Source organism: Polypterus senegalus, chromosome 1 (genome assembly GCF_016835505.1).
Source record: "Polypterus senegalus isolate Bchr_013 chromosome 1, ASM1683550v1, whole genome shotgun sequence".
Taxonomy (NCBI): domain Eukaryota; kingdom Metazoa; phylum Chordata; class Cladistia; order Polypteriformes; family Polypteridae; genus Polypterus; species Polypterus senegalus.
In genome coordinates, this window is record NC_053154.1 from 199139315 (window position 1) to 199159891 (window position 20577).

A 20577-nucleotide genomic window follows, 5' to 3' on the forward strand; every position below is an offset into this window, starting at 1 on the left:
AGAAGTACAACCTGTACATCATACATTAATTTTAACATGACATAAGGTAATATTATGTTAAGAATTACTATTATTCTGAAAAACTCAAACCCATTATGCGTATGACTAATGCTAATATATTAATTTACAAATAAATAACAACTTATCAGTGAAATGAGCTTTAAATACAATGGTAATTACATTGTAGGAATGGAGGGGGAGCTTTATTGTTTTATGAAATCATCAGGTTCATTTTTAGCAAAGCAAAAATTAGTGAGAGGTTTGGTAAGGTGCTTACAATACTATTCCTTATTGTTTTCTATGGATCAGGGCCCAGGCTGTTAAATGTAGCCTCATTAGTATAATGTTTACCCCTGGGAAAACATGCCAAAAATGTTCAATTTATTTCAAAAACAAAAATGTTTTTACATGTAACAGAAGCACATAATATCAAAAGATCACGTTAAGCACAATAAGAAAGTTATGTCTATTGTTCACTACTGTACTGATGCAGTGTGCATTCTAAGCTCAAAAGATAACCAATTTATTTGCCATTGTTGTTGTGGTTGAAAGCTCCGCCCCACTCATGAAAACTAATGGGTTTACAAAGAGTTACCATAAAGTGGCAAAAAACAGCATAATGTTATTTCTTCCACTAGATAGCACCAGAATACTGTCCCAAGAGTTATACAGGCTGAACATTGTGAAATGGATCATTACACTCTCACCACGTCTTACTTGGGCTTAACCGTAATAACATGGAGTCCCAAACCAGCTGGTCTTTATTGCTCCTCACTTTTGATTTGCCTTCTTGGCACGAAGCAAAGAGCTTGACAGTACACTAGGAACACAATAGTTTTGAAAAGAAGACCACCTCACTTTATAATAGAACAACAGTTTACTTCTGGAAGCCAATCAAAAATTGCTTCTAATGACAAATCATACCAATCAAAGCTCTGTAATTCATAATGTTCCTAGTTCAGTTCCTGCCTCTGACCCACTGTGTGTCTTGGACCAAGTCACTTATTTTGTGTTTTTTCTAAAACGCTAACAAAAAAGAAAAAATAGCATTCCTATCTGGTAATATTGTAACTACTCTAGTTGTGTGTTAAGGTTTGCGAAGGACACAGCAGAATGATATTATCACACTACTTGGGACATATTATGATAGGAATGTGATTTTTTTTTTCTTTTGAAAGTATTAACTATCCCTTGTGTTTAATAAATCATTTTTGGACATGTGTCACTTTCCTAATACTTAGGTAAGTGATTACGTTTCAGATGAATTTGGTAAATAAGGTGCACTTCATTTACATGAGCTTGCATTCAAGCTTGTTGTGGATGTTTTGTACCTTAAATAATTTAACCTAATGAAACTCAGCCACAAAACACCTTGTATGATCACGCATGTATGATCATTACAATAGGACTCTCTCCTTAAAGACAGATATTAAACATGTCAGGAAAGTTGGAGAGTAAGACTAGAGTAGCTATTAGCTAAGTGTTGAGCCTGTGTCTCTTGTAATGTAGATGTTGGTAATCACACATTGAAACGTCAAAGGCAGCTGTTAAAGTCTCCTTCAATACAGTATGTGTTTGTATCTTGAAGCAATGTCAAATGTTGTTCCTCCTGTTTGTATTAATAAATGGATCATTGTGGATATCACCATGCAACTTACTATATGATAACTCTAATCCTTCTCTTTCCAGTCAATTGAGGAGATGTGGGAGAGGTGTGCTTGCCGCTTGACAGATGCCATTCAGTATGTAGTGGAATTTGCTAAGAGGATTGATGGCTTTATGGAACTCTGCCAGAATGACCAGATTGTTCTCCTCAAAGCAGGTAAGACCCTTCTTATTAGTCACCATTTGCTAAATCTTCTTTACATTTTGAATTTGAAATCTTTTCTTAACATTAAATATTTAGCCAGTAGCAAACACCAAGTATGAAAATATCATTTTAATATTAAGTTTGATTATAAATGATTGTGTATCACTTTTATAAATTAGTTATGATGAGAAACAAAGAGATATGATATTTGTGAAATATTGTGCCACTGGAAGTGGTTCTGATGACCTATCCAGCCCTAATTTCTCTGTTTGCTTTGCTCTGTACACCAGTTACCATTAATCATCACTAATAAAGGTAAAATCTTCACATAGAATTTAGAACCCATGAAGAAGTCACCCTTAAAAAAACAGCCATATACTACAATCATCTCCACATACAATATTTGACATATGGAATGTGCTTGATATTGAGGCTTTTAAAGATTTGTTTATTGACAATATATTTGTAACTTTTGCCTGTGTCTCAAATATAACCTTTCATCAAACAATTGTTTTACCATATTCAAGTAATAAACTAAGCAGTAGAAACATAGCCAGCTTTACTTAATTTCCTTTAGTATCTATTGCAAATAATGATGCTTCTTTCTGGAGTAAAGATACAGGAGGTATTCCCAGGCTACTCCAATGTATGAAGACAATGCTGGGAAACAGGCTTTTTTTAGTTTTCTTTTTAGATAATGAAAGGAATGTAATGAATGAATTTAGGTGAAATATTGTTCAACTCAAGACTTATACATTGCAAACATCTTTTTTGACAAAGACTGCCTAAAATATTCTCAAGTGAAGACTGTAGTACTAGGGTATTGTACCGTGTTAGCCATTATGAATGTAGAAAAAAGCCAAGCAAAATGACACCTTTTATTGACTAACTAAAAGGATTACAATATGCAAGCTTTCGAGGCAATTCAGGCCCCTTCTTCAGGCAAGATGTAATCATCAAGTGAAGACTCTAATTGTTAAAAATGTCGTAAAGTTCCTGCCTCTCTATGTCACATTTTGGCAATCTCCCAAATCTTTCCTTGTTTATCACACAGTCTTGGATCCACGGTGATTCCTAATCCCAGAACAGCACCTTTTGGGGTCATATGTGATGGTACTTTTCTGCTTAATGAACAATCTATTGTGGTGACTTACCCTACACTGCTAACATGACAACATATCTTGTTCAGTCGGAAGAATCTTAACCCACCTACAACAACACAGTGGTGACTGGGTGTGCCATTTCATTCAAAATAGTAAAAAAATCAAATTATAAAAAAGAGTCCCAAACTTCTTTAAAATCTGGGAGGCATCTATTAATGTAATTTATTAATTTAACATGCTGAATGTCTAGCAATCTTTTGTACGGTTTAATATTTTTGAGTGATGTCTTCTTCTATTTGTTCTGTAGATCAGTAAAGAAAAGAGGGTATCTGATCTCATCTGCACAAGACTTACAGCTTTGTTAATATAATGCAGTTTTTAAAATTTGTACAATTATTACACAATTAACACAAGGAACAACATACTATAGTTTAAAAAAAAAAATATTTTGAACTTATTTTTTCTCAAAATAAAGGTAGTTAAAGCTAAACAAATAGTAAATTTAGATTGACCTTTACAAATTACAGTGTGTTTGTACAAGTAGCAGAATTAGCATGTTACAATATTAGAATAAAAAAAAAATCAAGAAAGCTGATCTGATTCTTGGCAAATTCACCTGGAAGATTTAACTAATGTACTTTAATTACTACAATAAATAATTGTGACTTTCTATTAATACGTCATTATTAGGCACACATTAGTTAGTGCCTAATTCTGTATTTGATCATTTTTTAAATGTATACTTGCATTTTGCATGAGAACCTCTCATATCACTCTACACCAGCACACAGTGAAGAATACCAAACAAAATTTAACTGAATTGACATGAAATATTTATCCTTATCTATTTTGCTCTGAAAATGATCGTTTTACAGAGAAAATACAAACAGCAGTTATAAACATATGATGTTGTATGAACCCAAGCAAAGGTGAGTGTTACAATGAGTCCCTAACTAACACAATCTTTTGTATTTGCTGGGACTTGTCAATGGTGTTAATAGGCCTTTGAGATGTATCATGACCATGTGTATACTGTGGCCATGATGTTTGGTAATTTAACCAATTACTGGCATATGTTTTAGTATATCTTTTTTCTTTTATTATACATCTTTCTATTATGTTTTTCCAAGGTTCTTTAGAAGTTGTTCTTGTGCGCATGTCCCGAGCTTTCAATCAAGAGAACAATACAGTCTTCTTCGAAGGGAAATATGCTGGCACAGAGATCTTCAAATCACTAGGTGAGCTTGACCATCTAACTATATTTATATAATCTACTCAGCCACTCTGTTGCATGAACTTTGGCAGTCCTAAAATTACCTTGAAAAATTATTTACGAAAAACTTTACGAAAAAAAAAGTTTTTTTAATTCACCCTCACCATTCTCTTTGTAGTCTTCAACATTTAGTCAAGTTTATTGTCATGTGTATGTAGAACAATGAAATTCTTAATTGCATGTCTCCTTACAATAGCTGAAAAATACAATATAATATAAGTAAAATAGTTAAAAGTATTCAAAACATGCAACATATGTTGTGACAGCCATTATTACCCAGCTGAGGCGCCAGCTGGATAGAAGGACCAGGGGAGAGGGCATCTGCAACGCACTACCTCCTGGGAGGCTGTGGCACGATGGATTTCTGCAGTGCACACTGGGTTGGAGTTTGGCGGAGCTCTGTTGGGTTCCGTGGGAGCCGCAGAGCCCTACTTTGGGCTTTCACCACACCTGGGAGTGATTCCAGGTCTGATTAATGAGCCACATGGAACACTTCCAGGATCAGCTTAAAAGGAGCCACCTCACTCCATTCAGAAGCCAGAGTTGGGCGGAAGAGGACAAAGCTTGCTGGAGGAGGAGAGGAGGCGAGAGAAAGGAAGAGAAAGAGAAGAAGAGTGTGTTTTGAATTTCGTGTCTGTGCTGTACCGGTGTGAAACTAAGCGTTTCTCACTGGAAAACAAACAAAAAATAAAAGTGTTTGCACTTGTGTCCTGTGTCTGTCTGTGTCAGGTTTGGGTGGCAGGAGTGCCCCCAGCAGGCCACAATGTATATGCATGCATATATATATATTCAATACTGTATTTATATACATCATGTATAGCAAGAACTTGGGTTTAACAATAGACCAGTGGTTCTCAAACTTGATGTCATAATCTTCTGAAAGTGAGGTTGTTAAACTACCTGACTATGATCTGATGTCCAGTTTGAGTCATATGTGGTTTTAATAGACTAATTTTTGTGTTTGCTTATAATTTGCACATTCATTTTGGTAAGACCATTTTGTTAATTGGCTCTGGTGTGATTACCCCCATTATGTGTATTATGGCATACAGCAACACAACACCTCACAAGTTATACAGTGTTAACTTGCTTCAGTTTTCTGTTTTATATCTATTTACCTTTCAACACGGAGGACTACACTGAACCTGGTGAACTTTTCAAGTGTTTGGTTGTATACTGTACGTACTACATTGAGATGTACTGTTCATTTGATATTACTTAAAGTGTTATTTTTGTTTAATGTTTTATGGTAACCACATACTCCCAGTGTCTCTTTGTATCCTCCTCAATTAACATTATGTGAATCCGGGAAAGAGAGGTTATGTTTTTTCCATAGAGTGAGGCCTTTTCTTTATAAATTTAATGTTTAAAGCTCAAACTTATTTTTTGTTTTATAGTAGTCTTTGCATAGGTAAAGCATGTTGATGTAAACATTCATGAGACAGTGGTGCCTTGTACTTCGAACGATTATAACTTCAAACGTTTGAACGCTAATTTGAGAGAAATTGATCCAGAGTTCGGACAATGCTTCTAAATTCAAACTGCACATGCAGCACAAGCATAAATGCCATCTGTTGTGTGTCCAAGTTGTCTCTCACTGTGAAAGCATTTCTTGCATTAGGCTTGTGTGTTTTCATTGCTTTTTCGGTTTATTTTTGGTGTGTTTGGTTTTATATATGGAAGGGCCGGGGAAGGGAGTGTATCCAGAACATTGCCTCCCTTGGAGCGCTAGGTGGCAGCCCCCCTGGGTGGCAGTGGTGTCTCGGACTCCCGCAGGGCTCCATGGGAGCTGGAGTTTGGTGCAGATCTGTTTGGTTCTGGGGGTGCTGCTGAGCCCTTAATTGCAGCACAGCCAACTACCACCTGCAGCACTTCCAGGTGCCTTATAAAAAGAGGCAGTGGCCACTACTCTGGGAGCCAGAGTCAGGAGGAGGTGGACGAAGCTTGGACTTTTTTTTATGCTTAGCACTCGATATAATAAGCAAACCAGTGTTAGATGATCTGAGGTTATGACTGGCACTCCAGAATATGCGAGTGGAGCAAGATTATTCACAGGTTTATATTTATATATAGCAGTATTTTAAAAGCTGTTCTAAAAGGACAGAGGTAACCAATTAATGATGCTAAAACCGGTGAGATGTGCTGAATTTTTTTTTTTTTTTGCTGGTTAAGATTCTAGCTGCTGCATTTTGAACTAACTGAAAAAAATTGTATGCATTTTCTTAGGTAGCCCTGTTAGGAGAGCATTACAGTAATGTAGTTGAATAAAAACAAAAGCGTAAATTAAATTTTCTGCGTTTTGCCATGTTATAAAAGGTCTAACTTTTGCAATATTTCATAAGTGAAAAAATGCAGTCCTAGTGATATAGTTAATGTTTGATTTAAAGTTTAGATCAGAGTTCATGACTGCAACTAAATTCTTAACTTCCACCTTGTCTTTGAGTGCCAAGGGGTCAAGTTTATTTCTAAGATCTTCACTATTTCCATTTTTTTCAACAAGACAAAATTCTGTTTTTTCCTTATTTAGCTTGAGAAAATTACTATTCATCCATTCAGTAATACAAGTCAGACATTGGATCAAAGCACACAGACAGTCAGGGTCATCAGGTTCTATAGATCAGTAAATCTGTGTGTCCTCTACATAACTGTGGTAGCTCACCTTGTGTTTTGAGATGAACTGGCCTAATGGGACCATGTAAATTGAAAATAATGGTTGGCCCATAATAGATCCTTGTGGTATCCCATATAAAACATCATAGTTTCTTGAACTACAATCACCATAACTAACAAAAAAATTCCAATGTGTTAAATAAGACTGAAACCAACTTAGGACCATTACCAGAGAGACCCACCCATTGGCTAAGGTAATTAATAAAAATGCCCGGGTCTATGGTGTTGACAACTGCGCTCTAGTCTAACTGAGTCAACATTAACCTGTAGGTCATTAACTATTTTAAACAATGCAGTTTCTGTGCTGTGATTTAGTCTAAAATCTAAATGAAACTTATTAAGAATGGTGTGCTTATTCAAGTAATTATTTAACTGGATATAAAAAAAAGGCAGGTTAGAAAAGTTGTTAAAGACAGGCTTTCAAGATTATTTTTCTTGAGCAGGGGTTTAACTACTGTTGTCCTTACAGAATCTGGGAAGAACCCAGTATCTAATGAGGAGCTAACTATGTCAAGTACACTATCAATTGAGCACATCAGAAACTTCTTTAAAAAAGCATGTTGGGACTGGGTCAAGGGTAGAAATGGAAGGTTATAACTGAGTAATTATTCTATGAAGTTCAAGTAAACCTATTCTAATAAAGGAATTTAATTCACTATAGTGAACTCGGTAAGGGTCAGTGGTATAGTCCTGTGACGGATGTATTATGTTACATATAACTTGCTTGTTTTGTGATTAAAGAATGCTGCAAACGCTTTGCATGTTTCATTTAAGTATTCAGGAGGCAATCTGCTGACTGAATTTTGTTTAGAACATGATCAAAAGTAGAAAATAAAAAAAGTCTTGGAATTCCTGCATTTCCATTGATAATTTTAGAAAAGTAGGACTGCCTCTCTCTTGTCAGTCTGTTCTGTTGTACTCGGTAATATGCACCTTCAGTATTCTATAGTGAACTGTTTTTTTAGTTTTTTTCCCCCCATTTACACTCAGTCTTGCGGCATGTCCTCTTAAGTGTAGACAGTGTCTCTTCCAAGGTATTCTGATGCTGGTGAATTTTTTAACAATTTTATCTGGGGCTACAATTTCAAATACAGCTTTCACTTTACTATTAAAATTGTCCTCCTTACTGGTTACATTGCGGAGTGTATTAGTATAAGCGTTACTCTCAGACTGGTCATGCATACTATTAGCAAACCTATAGGCAGCTGAGGCATCAAAATAACATTTTCTAGGGATATGCTGCTCATTAGTTTTAGTCTCCAGAATTTCTATATTAAATAAAATGCAAAAATGGTCAGATTTACTGGTTAACTAAATCCAGCATGCATCCTCCCTTATGCGTAGCCATGAGTAATGTGCTGGGTAAGGTCACAAGAATGCAGTAATTTAATAAATTCTCTTGCTTTGGGGTTAGACTGGTTGTCAAAATGAAAGCTGAAGTTGCCTACTACAGGGTGACACAGAAAAACGGGAACTTTTGAAATGCGTAGTGGCAGCCATATACTGTTGGCAGCACTGCGGAACAGGGACCTTGAGCTGTAAACAATCTCTCCATTTAGTAATTTAGTAATCAATTGCAAGGTAATCAATGGCAGCTGTGCGAGAATTGTTCGGTAACCATGTCATCTCAAGATTCGATGACATTCCCTACCCCTCAAGATCACCGGATTTGTCCGTTTGTGATTTTTTCTTGTGGGGCAACCTTAAGAGTCGGGTCTACACGACTCGGTCAAGGCCACTGAATTAACTGAAACAAAGAATTCAAGACGAAATTCGTGGTATCCCAGCTGAGATGTTGCAGCGATCAATGGGGAACCTCAAGAGCAGATTGGAAGTTTCATACGTACAGGAGGACGCCATCTACAGGACATAATTTTCAAACATTGATAATTTGGATTACTGTCTCTTAAAGTTATAGTGGTTCAATTGCTGTCAATAAAATTTTTTTGTTGGATTTCTTCTATTTTTATTGGGTTTTTCAAAAGTTCCAGTTTTTCTGTGTCACCCTGTATTAGGAACCAGTCATAGTTTGTTATTATTATAGATACTAAATCTGAAAATGAATCAATAAAAGACGCATTATATTTAGGAGGTCAATAAATGGTCAATACTAGAGATTGTGATACTTCTTGACTAGCTACACCAGATTACTTGAAAGACAAGAAAGTACCAAAATTGACATATTACAGATTAACCATCTTGAGAAAATACTCTCTAGATCACCGCCTTTTTTTACCTTGGCTAACAGAGTGAGCAAAATTATAATTTGGAGGTGCTGCTTCAATTAATACTGCAGCACCATCACTACTAAGCCATGTTTCACTCATTTTCAGAAAGTCTGTATTGCTATCACTAATAAGATTGTTAATGTAAAATGTCCCCCATATTGAGGGTCTCAGAAGACCGCAGCTGCATTGACGATTTAGGACTGCTTGAGACAGCAATTGTTATCCATGTTTATGCTGGTTTGACCAGGCCTATTTTTAAATTACAACCTGGAAATAAAATGCTAATATAGTTCACATCCACTGGTAAACACACTGCAACAATTTCATATCTTAAAAAGAGTTCATGACTAACAGAAGAACTAAAATTAGGAAGTCATGCACAACGGATTAACTTGAGAGATATTTTCAGAGACGACTCTGACATCAGATCTGTTGGAGTGTAGGCTATCACATCTGTAAAACCATGGTATCTCCTATAAAGACCCCAGTTGTCCACAAAACCACAGTTGTGTCTCTTGCAGAAGCCTCTCCTCCAGTTGTTAAAGGCCAGCAGTTGACTTTGAAGACCCAGCAGAACTTTATGAAGCAATTAACTTACAGCACCAAAGTCTAACCATACCAGCGGAAATGCAGCATGTTATACTGTTGATCATGATATCCTTCTGTTCAGAATGGCAACCACCCAAGGTGTCCCTGCACTGCTGTCCTTGGTTTTAAGATTTACCTAACTGATAGCTCTGCCAACTGCAGGTTCAGGTTAGTGCCAGTCATATGAGGAGTTCGTTAAGGCTTGGTCCTCAATGTTTCTGCATCTACAGTATATGCTTCCCTATGAGGTAGGTTTGGGCTTAGTTAACATTTGCGTTAGGACGATGTAAGATTTATATCAGTATTAAAACGTGGGTAGTAAAAGACTCCCTTGCTTACCTGGGTGAAATGACTTACTGAATAGAGCACAACTTCTGGCACTTTAGTTCATCTTTAAAAAAGAAGTTTCTTTCATTCACTTAGAGATGGAACAGTTGTACATTCCAGGTTTATCTTTGATTCCCCCACTTTTATTTAATTCTTATATCACATTTTCTTCCAACTTTACATCATGTTTCCGCTCTTTCCCATCCCAAGAATCTTATCCATGTTTTACTCAAATCTCCCACTGACTTCAATAACTCTCAAACTGCAGGTGGCATTTTTTTTCTGTTATTTTTCTTAATGCAGACTCATAGCAGGGAGTACATAATGCTTGTTCTGTTTTTGACTTGTGAAGAGAAATAAAGAAAGTATGTGTTTTGTTCCTTTTGTTGCCTTCTCTTATATTTGTTAAGTGATTTTAGAATGAGAAAGATCCTACATGAAACGTAACTATAATAATAATTGTGTGCATCGTACCAAAAAGTACTCATCTGTGTATTCGCTGAACGTCTCACATTTCTTCTTTAATCAGTACATGATGAAAGCTTTTCCAGCCTTGACTTTCACTTTTTCTAACCTTTCTATGAAAATGTTTTGTGGTGATGTCAGTTTTCTTACATCAATGCTCTGGAAGGCTCTGGAGTTTGGTTAATCTTTAACCTCCTTAGCATCAGACCTGGCTGTAAAAACAGTGCTAAAAGCGTTAGTCCCAAGTGTGACTCGGGCAAATGTGTAGACGTATAAGCATAAGCATTAGACCCGAGGATTACTCAGGCAGTAAAAGTGACAAAAGCGTTAGTGCCGAGCATTGCTCGGGAAACCATATAGACATGTCTTGCGTAAGTGACAGGCCTGAGTGTTACCCAGGGAACAGTGCAGACATATCTTCTCCTAGCCTCATAATGGTATCTCATAAGAAACGTTTTTCAGCAGCCCAGGTGTTGCTCGCTCTTGACAATGACACAAGAAATGATGATGAAGTCAATCTTCAAGCATTGAAACTGAAACAGACAGTGAAACTGAAAGCAATTCTGATGAATTCGAAAGTGACACTCGTGTCAGTAGCACATGTGCAGTGTGCTGTTCAAAAGTTGATCAGTATGGAAAGAAAATCTGCAAGAAATCATGCAACTATTGTCCTGATTGTGACGTTTGATTGTGTATTTCACTGTGCTTCAGGATATACCACACAACCTACACATTTTGACAGTACATACAGTATTAAGATTATTTTTTATTATTCATTATTTGTATTATTATACTTTCTACACTTCTGATTTTGTTCTTTTAGTGTTTTGCACATTTTACAGTAGAAAGATGAGATTTAATAAATAAGTAATTTCTCAAGCCAAAAAATGCAATGCTTTTTACACATTTTTTTGAGAAAAAATGTAACGCTAAGAAGGCTAATCTCAGTACTAAGTACTCATACTTTCACCAGATTGGTGCTTTTTGATAACCTCATCCCCAGTTTGTATTAAGTGATTGTTTAAAATAATAGATTCTAGGGAGATTTTAATGGGCAGAGTCCCGGGTTGTGATGTGTTACTCATATAATAATGAAGTGATAGAATCAAAATAAATACAGCGTATACCTTGATAGATCTGTAAACGATCCAATCACATTCAGTGTTGGATATGGTCTCCTTCTTCTTGCAAACACAGATCAACACAGTGCTCCATATTGGCAAAGGTATCTGCAAGCATTGTTGGGGTGATGGGAGCGATTTCCTGTTCAGTGTTTTGCTGTAATTGTTCCAGTGCATGAGGCTTGGTTTTGTACACTTTTCCTTTCAGCTCTCTCCAAAAGAAGAAATCTGGAGGTGACAGGTCCAGGGAACGCGGTGGCCATAGTCCCTTTGAAATGACCCAAGCCATGCTATAAGCTGACATGTGACAGTTCGCCCCATCTTGCTGGAAATAACCTTCACTGACCTCACGGTCATGCAGTTCATTGACAAATAAGTCAAAAGAGCGCAATTCCTCACCCGCTTGTACATTTATCCAGGAATACTGTGATCTTTATTTTGTTTGGATTGCTTCATTATTAACACAGTAATAGATCATAACTTGGGGCCTGCCCATTAGAATCACCCTGTATATTTAGAATACATCTAAAATTATTAGAAATTTCTTTTCCATCTAACATTAAATTATAAGTTTTATATATTTCAGTTTTAAAAATTACCTGCAAATTGCCAATAAATATGATATGTAAGAATTTCTAGGAATGGTACTTTTTAACTCCACTATAAATATGTTTCAGCTTTTGCCTAACAAAACAAAATATTCTGCATTAAATTAATATGTAAAAATCACAAAAACTTTTATTTTTAATACTCCTTTCTCAGATTACACTTTTCATATGATATAGGTGACGTAGGTATTGATGTTTATCTCATTGTGGGTCTCACTGCTATCATATACTTTTATAGATAACAGATTTTGTAGTTTGAAAAGTAAAGGAAGTTGAGATATTGTATACATAATATTAAGATACAATCTAACATCTCATTTTTTTCTTAGGTTGCATGGATATGGTGACATCAATGTTTGATTTTGCCAAGAGCCTATGCACACTGCACTTATCGGAGGAAGAGGTGGCTCTCTTTACAGCCTTGGTGCTCATCAACTCCGGTAATAATTCAGTCGAGTTTATGTGTATGTTGGGGTGTATATTATTGTCAGTGTGGAGACCAACAAGAAGGAGTGTTACATTTGTGAGATTTTTCCCACCACTGGTTGTCACTTTTATCTTTTGCTGTTTTTGAGATTAAGTGGTAGGAAAGTATGGTTTACTGGAAAACCCCTTTAAATATACAGTAGCAACACCGTAAACAACCAGGTCATTTGAGATGTCCATGTTATAAATTAAATCTCATCCTGTGAAGAACATACGTACTTCACGTTTGTAATATTTTAGAACTAAGAGTGCATTGCTTTTGATTGCTAGATATTTTCAGTACAGCAGGCAAAATATAAAATAGTAGTATAAGATAGGAAAACTCTTTAACAGAAAATGATATGATGTGAAGCATTTAACGGCTATGCAAAATATAAAGTCAGGTTAAGTAGGGGTTTCTTTTAAAGGCCTATGCAGAACCAGTTTTTCCGAGTGCTTGTGTCTGCTTTCTAAAAGGCTTTGTCTCACCTACTTCTGACTCAGCTGTAAACAGAGTCCTGCTCCCATCTGTACACTGACTGTGTTGTCCTGCTGCTTGTCCTCTTGAGAACATTAAGTTTCAATAGATTGTTTAGATGCAATAAATAGACATAAATAAACCAGAAATACTATAACTTAAATTAACAGAATTTGTGGCTAGTTTGCATTCGCCATAAGTAAAGATACAAAATGCAGACTTTCAGCAAAGTCAAAACACCTACATAAGCCATTCAAATATGCAATTAATAAAATTTTAAAAAATCACAAATGTAAGGAAAATATATGAGCAGTAGTGATTTTTACATCTCTTCATAAAGAAATAAAGTGCATTATCTGTGCAGTTTCTTTTATTGTAAATTGAAATATAAAAATGTCCACATATTTACTGTGTAAAGTTAAGTTTGTGACCTGTGAGGGGGTACAACTTTCCCACTGGCACGGATGATACACTGGTTGGCAGAATGCATACAAGCTTCTTGTCAGCCTTGGCAAGGTGAGTTAACTCTGATGCACGGCCCATCCATTATATCAGTCCTTTCTCATCTGGTTGAGTATGGAGGAATATTTCAGACAAAATCAAATGTAGTGAGAAGTCAAGCAAAATAGCACCTTTTATTGGCTAACTAAAAAGATGACAATATGGTAGCTTTCGAGGCAACTCAGGCCCCTTCTTCGGGCAAGATATAATAAGCTTCCATATTGTAATCTTTTTAGTTAGCCAATAAAAGGTGTTATTTTGCTTGACTTCTCACTACATTCATAATGGCTAACACGGTACTAACAGACAAAATCAAATAAATAAAAGTACTGTGAAATGTGACCATAAATAAATAAATGTGTCACTAAAATATGTTTTTTTGTTGCTTATTTATTTATTTATTTTATATTGTCTGTAGTATTCCTCCAAACGCATCATGAAATATGTCTTGAAATAAAACTTATTTTTCACTCATCAAAGTTGAGGTGCTGGGCTGTAGCACATACTATGTTTTAATTGGTGAATTTTCTTCTATTGATTACTCATGCCTGATTCATTATGTCTCTGCAGGAGATGGAGGTAAATACATTAATTAGAAAAATGCTTACTACTACCGATGATTGCCACTGCCACTTATCAGAGCTGTTTGAAAAAGTAGCTGCAAATATGTACCTGACTTTACACCAGTAAAACAAGGGTCAAATTTTGAATTCAAAATATTAGTTGCCGTTGCTTTGGGCCTTCAAGTTCCAAGTGATAGAGGTGCAGCTCACCATATCTCACACTGGCTCATTCGTCGCCTTATGATCGTCTTCTCTGATACACCATATAGATTTTTGATCTGTGGTACTTTTAAATCACATAAAAGAAGTGTTCAACTGACCCAGCTGGAATGAATAAGGATCTGAGTTCAGGGCAGATAACTTTGTCACCTGAACTGGCGTGTAGCTTAGTCCACTGCACCAGAGTTTTTTGATGTTTTCAAGAATAGTTTCATCAATATTATAGTCTACATAAAAGGACTGCCAACACTGTAATTTCTTCTGAAAATCTTCAGATTTCTCTCTGAAATATGTGATAAGTTTGGCAAAATCTATTTCATTGGCAGTAGTAAGCATTTTTCTAATTCATTTTTGTGCTATGTCATTTACCTCTGTCTCCTGCACAGACATATTGAATTAGGCTTGAGCAATCTACAGAAGACAATTCACCAATCAAAACGCAGTATATGTGCCAGAGCCTACCCTCTCAATTTTGATGAGTTAAAAGTGATGGATTTATTTCAAGCGATTGTAAAAACCAGGGTTGCTCCAGCTGTCCCAACCCCAAGACAAGTGCATTACAACACACAGTTTATTTACAAGCAGGAAGCGCTTGTCTCGCTCCCCACAGCAGCACAACACAAAGCAGCACCAAATACACAGTTCTTTTCTGTCTCCACGTCCAAATTGAGTGAGGTGGCTCCTTTTAAGCAGGTTCCTGGGAGTGCTCCAGGTGGCTCATCAGCATTACCTGCAATCACGCCAAAGTGTGGTGGAAGTCCTTCCCCTAGCAGCACCCACTTAACCCAACAGGGCTATACCAAACTCCAACTCCCAGCATGCCCTGCGGGAATCTGTGGTGCTACAGCCAGCCAGGAGGGCTGCCCTGTAGTGTCCCAGGAAAGGTAGTGCACTGTGGATACTCTCTCCCCTGGTCCAGGTAATGGCGGTGGCCACTGGTCACACGATATTTCATGATGCATTTGGAGGAATACTGCAGGCAAAATTAAATAAAAATGCAACAAGAAAAACGTTTCATGACACAATTACTTATTTATTCTCACATTTCACAGTACTTTTATTTATTTGTGCATTAATTTAAATATTCCTCCATAGTGGAGTGGATGACAATGACAGATAACAAATATGTGAGACTTGTAGTCCAAGCAAAACTTGTAATCACTTCTGTTTATGCTGTGTTTAGTTACACAAGTGCGATTACATATAGCATCATACATTTAAATTCAATAGTGTTGTTTCAGTGCTATTGTCTATACAAAAGCTCCTTTCACACAGAGTTTATCTGTAAATCTCTAGTAATTAATTCACACACTCAGGAAGACATGACAGCTACTCTGAAAAACTGCCACTGTTAGGGGTTTCTATCTGATAGACCCTCTGCACCTACTGGCTTTATATTTGTTTCTTCAGTGGTTTCTTTTTCCTTTTATAGTCATTCAGGGTATTGTACACGATATGTGAACACACACAGTTTGCAGCTAAACTATGGCTATAAATGGCTAATATTCTACTATAAGCAGGACTCAAAATTCATTGGTGAAATTGAGGTCAGATTTCAGAGGGGGGGGGGACAAAACCCACAGTCTACAAAATACTTTTATATTTTCAGCCATTTTTTAAGTTATAACGTATTCTTTTTGATGTTAACAGAATTTTATAAAAATTTGAGTAGATAAAGCTATCAGCTACTCTATCAAATAAAATAGCAGAAATAACAAAATAAATTTTAATTTGCATATAGAGATTTCCACTCATAGTTAGGCACAAAGCCAGAGAATGTAAAGATTTTTTTTTTCCTCAGTATATTTTTATTACGTTTTTTTCATTCATAGAGTACTCTTTTTCCTGTCCAAGTATACTTTTCTGCAGTTTTAAGGCAGTTTAGCAGTCTCTATCTTAAGGTTCTGTGAATGATGTTAATTTAAGGAATTTGAGATATTTAGTTAAAATACAGTTAGTTATTGGAGATTAACACTGGTACTTTACAGATCCAGTATACTCAGATCAATTCCAGCGCCAGATTGTCAGTGTGGAGTTTGTATGTTCTCCGTTTTGCCAATGAACATATTTGCTTTGAGGTTACCATGAACTGCTGTCAAAACCAAAGGACGTTTCTAAGAGAATATAGAGGCTAACTGTAGCATCACTGGTAAAGGCGTCCTGCCTAGTCCTCACTTTTACTCTGAAATGCCCGTCTTTGATGAGTTAAAGAGGTGACAGCCTTAGCCATGCTACAGCTGATATCCTGAAAAGTCTCCTTGTGCATGGTTTTTCTTTTTTTGCATGTCACTTATTTTTACTTTTCTGACTAAGGTTTAAAGGCAGTCAGTCTACCTAAGACATTTTAAAGAAATGACAATTATGATTATATTTGTCACAACACATCTACAAATTTGCAGGGCAAGAATGATTTGAATGCAGGAATGTACAGTACTTGGAACCTGTTTTTGGCTTTTAGTTTAACAAAGTTTAATCAAGTTCTGAGGTGTACAGTAAATGCAGGGCCACAACAACATTGTGTCACTCCACTGAACAGCGGACTGCCCAATTCTGCAGCAAAATACAAAGCGATATCCTGTGTGTGTGAGCTTAAAATGTAAACAGTGAGGAAAAAAAATCCCAAGTTACAAACACTATAAGGCATAATTATAAAAATAATGATTTGAAAAAAAATATTCTTGTAACAAGTAAGACTGTTTGCTTAAAAATAACTGTGTGTGAGATTTGCAGATTAACGATCTGAATTTGCAAAATTTCTACCTTTGTGCAAAATATCCACAATCCTGTGCCAAATTTCAGGTCCTGATATAACATTATTTAAAATATGTACACCACCTTTTCAAATCAGGTAACTCTTTTAACTGCACACAAATGAGCCACAGACACATGGAATAAATTACCAAGTAGTGTGGTGGACAATATGAGCTTAAGGACCTTCAAAATTCAACTTAAAAATTAAGCTAATGAGATTGCCAAAATCTGTGTCCCGAGTGTGACTTACTTTAGTAATGAGATAGAGAAAGCCTTCTGAGATAGATATTCGCAACAGATCTTGTGTGGCCTTGTCACTGGACTATGAACCACAAGGTTACCAGTTTAATTATCACCAGGCTTTTGTTTGTAAAAACTTTTTTTTTTCTGGCAGAGAGACAGTGGTTACAAGAGAAGGCCAAAGTGGAGCGTCTCCATACCCATGTGGACATGGCCTTCAAGAGGATACTGCTGAGGAATCGACGTGATGGTCTACTGTCAAAGGTACATTAAACTAAGCTATTAAAGCTATTTATTTTTTTATATAGCACATTTAAAACAACTAGAAGTTGACCAAAGTGCTTTACATGGGATAAAAGGGAACAGTAAGAAATAAAAGCCTGATAAGGTATTATTAAAAGGAAAAACAAAAAAAGAAACGTTATACATGGAGACACATAAACATAGCTTATATAAAATTATGTAAAATAAAATATATACATAATATGAACACAGTATAAACATTGTAAATAAAAAGTTTTAAACTCTCAAACTCATAAGCTAAAAAATAAGTGAATAAAAGCGCTTCTTTTAGCAGAAACTTAAAACTGTGAATAGTGGAACCCGAGCTTATCACGAAGGGACAAACCATTCCACAATTTAGGACCAGCAAAGGCACGATTGCCCCTCAGCTTCAACCGTGTGCGTGGGACGGTAAGCAATAGCTGATCTGAAGACCTCACCTGCCTGACTGACGAATATGGAACAAGAATATCAGCAAAGTACAGTGGAGATGACGCATGGATAGCTTTAAAAACGTACATTAAAATCTTAAAATTCACCTTGTAACTAACAGGGAGCCACAGAAAAGAAGCCAACACCGGAGCAATGTGGTCTGTCTTTTTGCTGTTCAAAACTCTAGCAGCTGCATTCTGTACCTTTTGCAGGCAAGACAGTGTCGTACGGGATACCCCGACATGCGAGGTATTAACAACAATCCAAACGAGACATGACAAAAGCATGAATGAGCTTTGATAGGTCATTAAATGACAAAAAAACGGCTTGACTTTATTGATCTCCCAGAGGTAGAAAAAAAATACTCTTTACCACAGCAATGATCTGTTTGTCAAATTTAAAACCTGAATCCATGATAACCCCGAAATTTTTGCACATGGCTTTAAGTGACAGGCAAGTGGACCCAATGTGCTAGCAATCCTTCGGGTAACAGTGACTTGACCAAATAGAATGGCCTCAGTTTTTGACTCATTTAACTGCAGAAAGTTAAGTGCCATCCAGTGTTTTATATAATCTGAGCAATTAAAAAGCTATGTCACCGACTCCAATTCACCCGATTGCATTGGGAAGTAAATTTGGGTATCATCAGCATTACAATGATACGGGAGGTTATACTTGCTTAGTGTAGAGCAGACTGGTAACATATATAAAGAGAAGAGAACCAGACCTAAAACAGTCCCCTGGGGTACACCACACATTTCAGAAGCAGTAGGAGACGTTGAACCACCAACATGTACAGAAAATGTCCTGCTTTTGAGGTAATCTGCAAACCACTTAAGAGCAGTACTCCGAATACCAACCCACCGCTCAAGCCTGTTAATCAGAATGTCATGATCAACCGTGTCAAATGCAGTACTCGGATCCTATAAAATTAGCACGGAGCACTTCCCTCAAATCAGCTGCCAGCAGTAGATCATTTGTTGCTCTTAGCAGCACCGATCCTGTGCTGTGAAATGTTCCAAATCCCAACTGAAACTTATTAAGAATATTGTTGTGCTTCAAAAAAGCCTTTAGCTGGGTACCCACAACTTTCTCCAAAACTATAATGAGAAATGGTCATTTGGAAATGGGACAAAAGCTACTAGGAACCAAGAGATAAAGGTTTACCTTTTGTAACAGGGGTTGAATCACTGCATGCTTAAAGCACGTAGGTACAGTCCCCGTTTGCAGTGATCCGTTGCCAATTGACAGCAATTTAGGACCAATTACATCAAACACCCCTTTAAAGAATCGAGCAGGCATTCAGTCAAGAGGACAAAACAAAAAGATGGCTTCTTACCACCTCATACTTATTATTCAGCAAAAACAGTAATGATAGTGTGGACTAACTGAAAAGGCATTTAATCTCAGCTCCAAATTAACACTGTTGAGCAATTTGCTTTTGAGGTAAAAAGTTTTTCATTAATTAAATCGCCTTAAAACTGAAGTACACGTCTTTTGGAATCCAGCAGATATATTGAGGTATTTGCAAAATAAAAATGTGTGAGATAATGAATAACAATAAAAGATTGCTTGGTGCAATGTTGACAATTTTCAAAATTCTTCTCATTGATATGTACATCAGAATGATTTGTAGATGTTTTTAATATACTGTGTAAACACCTACCCCATGTTATTAATACAGATGACCCCCAAAATTCGTCAGGGTTACGTTCCCAGAGCACCCACAAATTGTGATAAACTGCAAATTTTGGATGTGGTCAAAAAATGCCTATAAATGCCTATTTTTGTAGTTTAAACCCTAAATATGCCCACAAAACACTTTAATTTCATTTCAAACTCAGCTTAATACATTACCCTAAAAAAAAAAGAATGTAAAGGTAAACCCGTATACTGCACAGTACTGTACTCCACTCTCTTCCGCAGTGCTAGAATGTAAAATACCGATGTTAACCCTATATGTACTGTAATCATGCAAGCGTGTTTTCTTTGGTATAAGTAAGATAAATACAGTAATAATTTAATAAAAATACAGTAACATGTACGGGTACTCGCCAATAATGAATGATACTGATTGAAGATGATGATGAATTAGCTGTGCAGTACGATGAATTTGTGTAATGAAGATGACTGCACAGCAAACCAGAGGATTTACAGCTCCTCGGGTGGCTACTGCGGCATAATTTTTTAGTTCTGGGAGCAAATCCAGTAGTTCAACCTTCTCCAGGACTGTGATAAACTTTTTCTGGCACTTAGGTTTATTGCCGGAAGCCTTATGCGTTTGGGCGGCATCTTAGGGCTTTAAGAAGAACAAAACGAAAAACACAACAACGCTCACCAAAACACTCAAGATAGCTACTCACGGTAAACTGTTATGATATGGGAATACTGGGCTCTATCTGTCAGAGATGTGTCACAGAGCAGCAGCCAATCAGCAGCAAGTAGAAATGAAT

General features: G+C 36.5%; 1 protein-coding gene and 1 long non-coding RNA gene across 6 annotated transcripts in view; one reads left to right on the forward strand and one right to left on the reverse strand.

Annotated features, from left to right (window-relative positions):
- LOC120537630 (nuclear receptor ROR-alpha A-like) overlaps nt 1–20577 on the forward strand; it is a 292346-nt gene that overhangs the window by 268287 nt on the left and 3482 nt on the right. For all 5 annotated transcript variants that reach the window (XM_039766707.1, XM_039766717.1, XM_039766727.1 and 2 more), the window contains 4 exons: nt 1690–1822; nt 4044–4151; nt 12523–12633; nt 17565–17674. In XM_039766707.1, the coding sequence (XP_039622641.1) occupies nt 1690–1822; nt 4044–4151; nt 12523–12633; nt 17565–17674 (462 nt within the window). The remainder of the gene's footprint in view (nt 1–1689; nt 1823–4043; nt 4152–12522; nt 12634–17564; nt 17675–20577) is intronic.
- The window catches only part of LOC120537673, a 96859-nt gene that overhangs the window by 9384 nt on the left and 66898 nt on the right, over nt 1–20577 (reverse strand). The window lies entirely within an intron of this gene.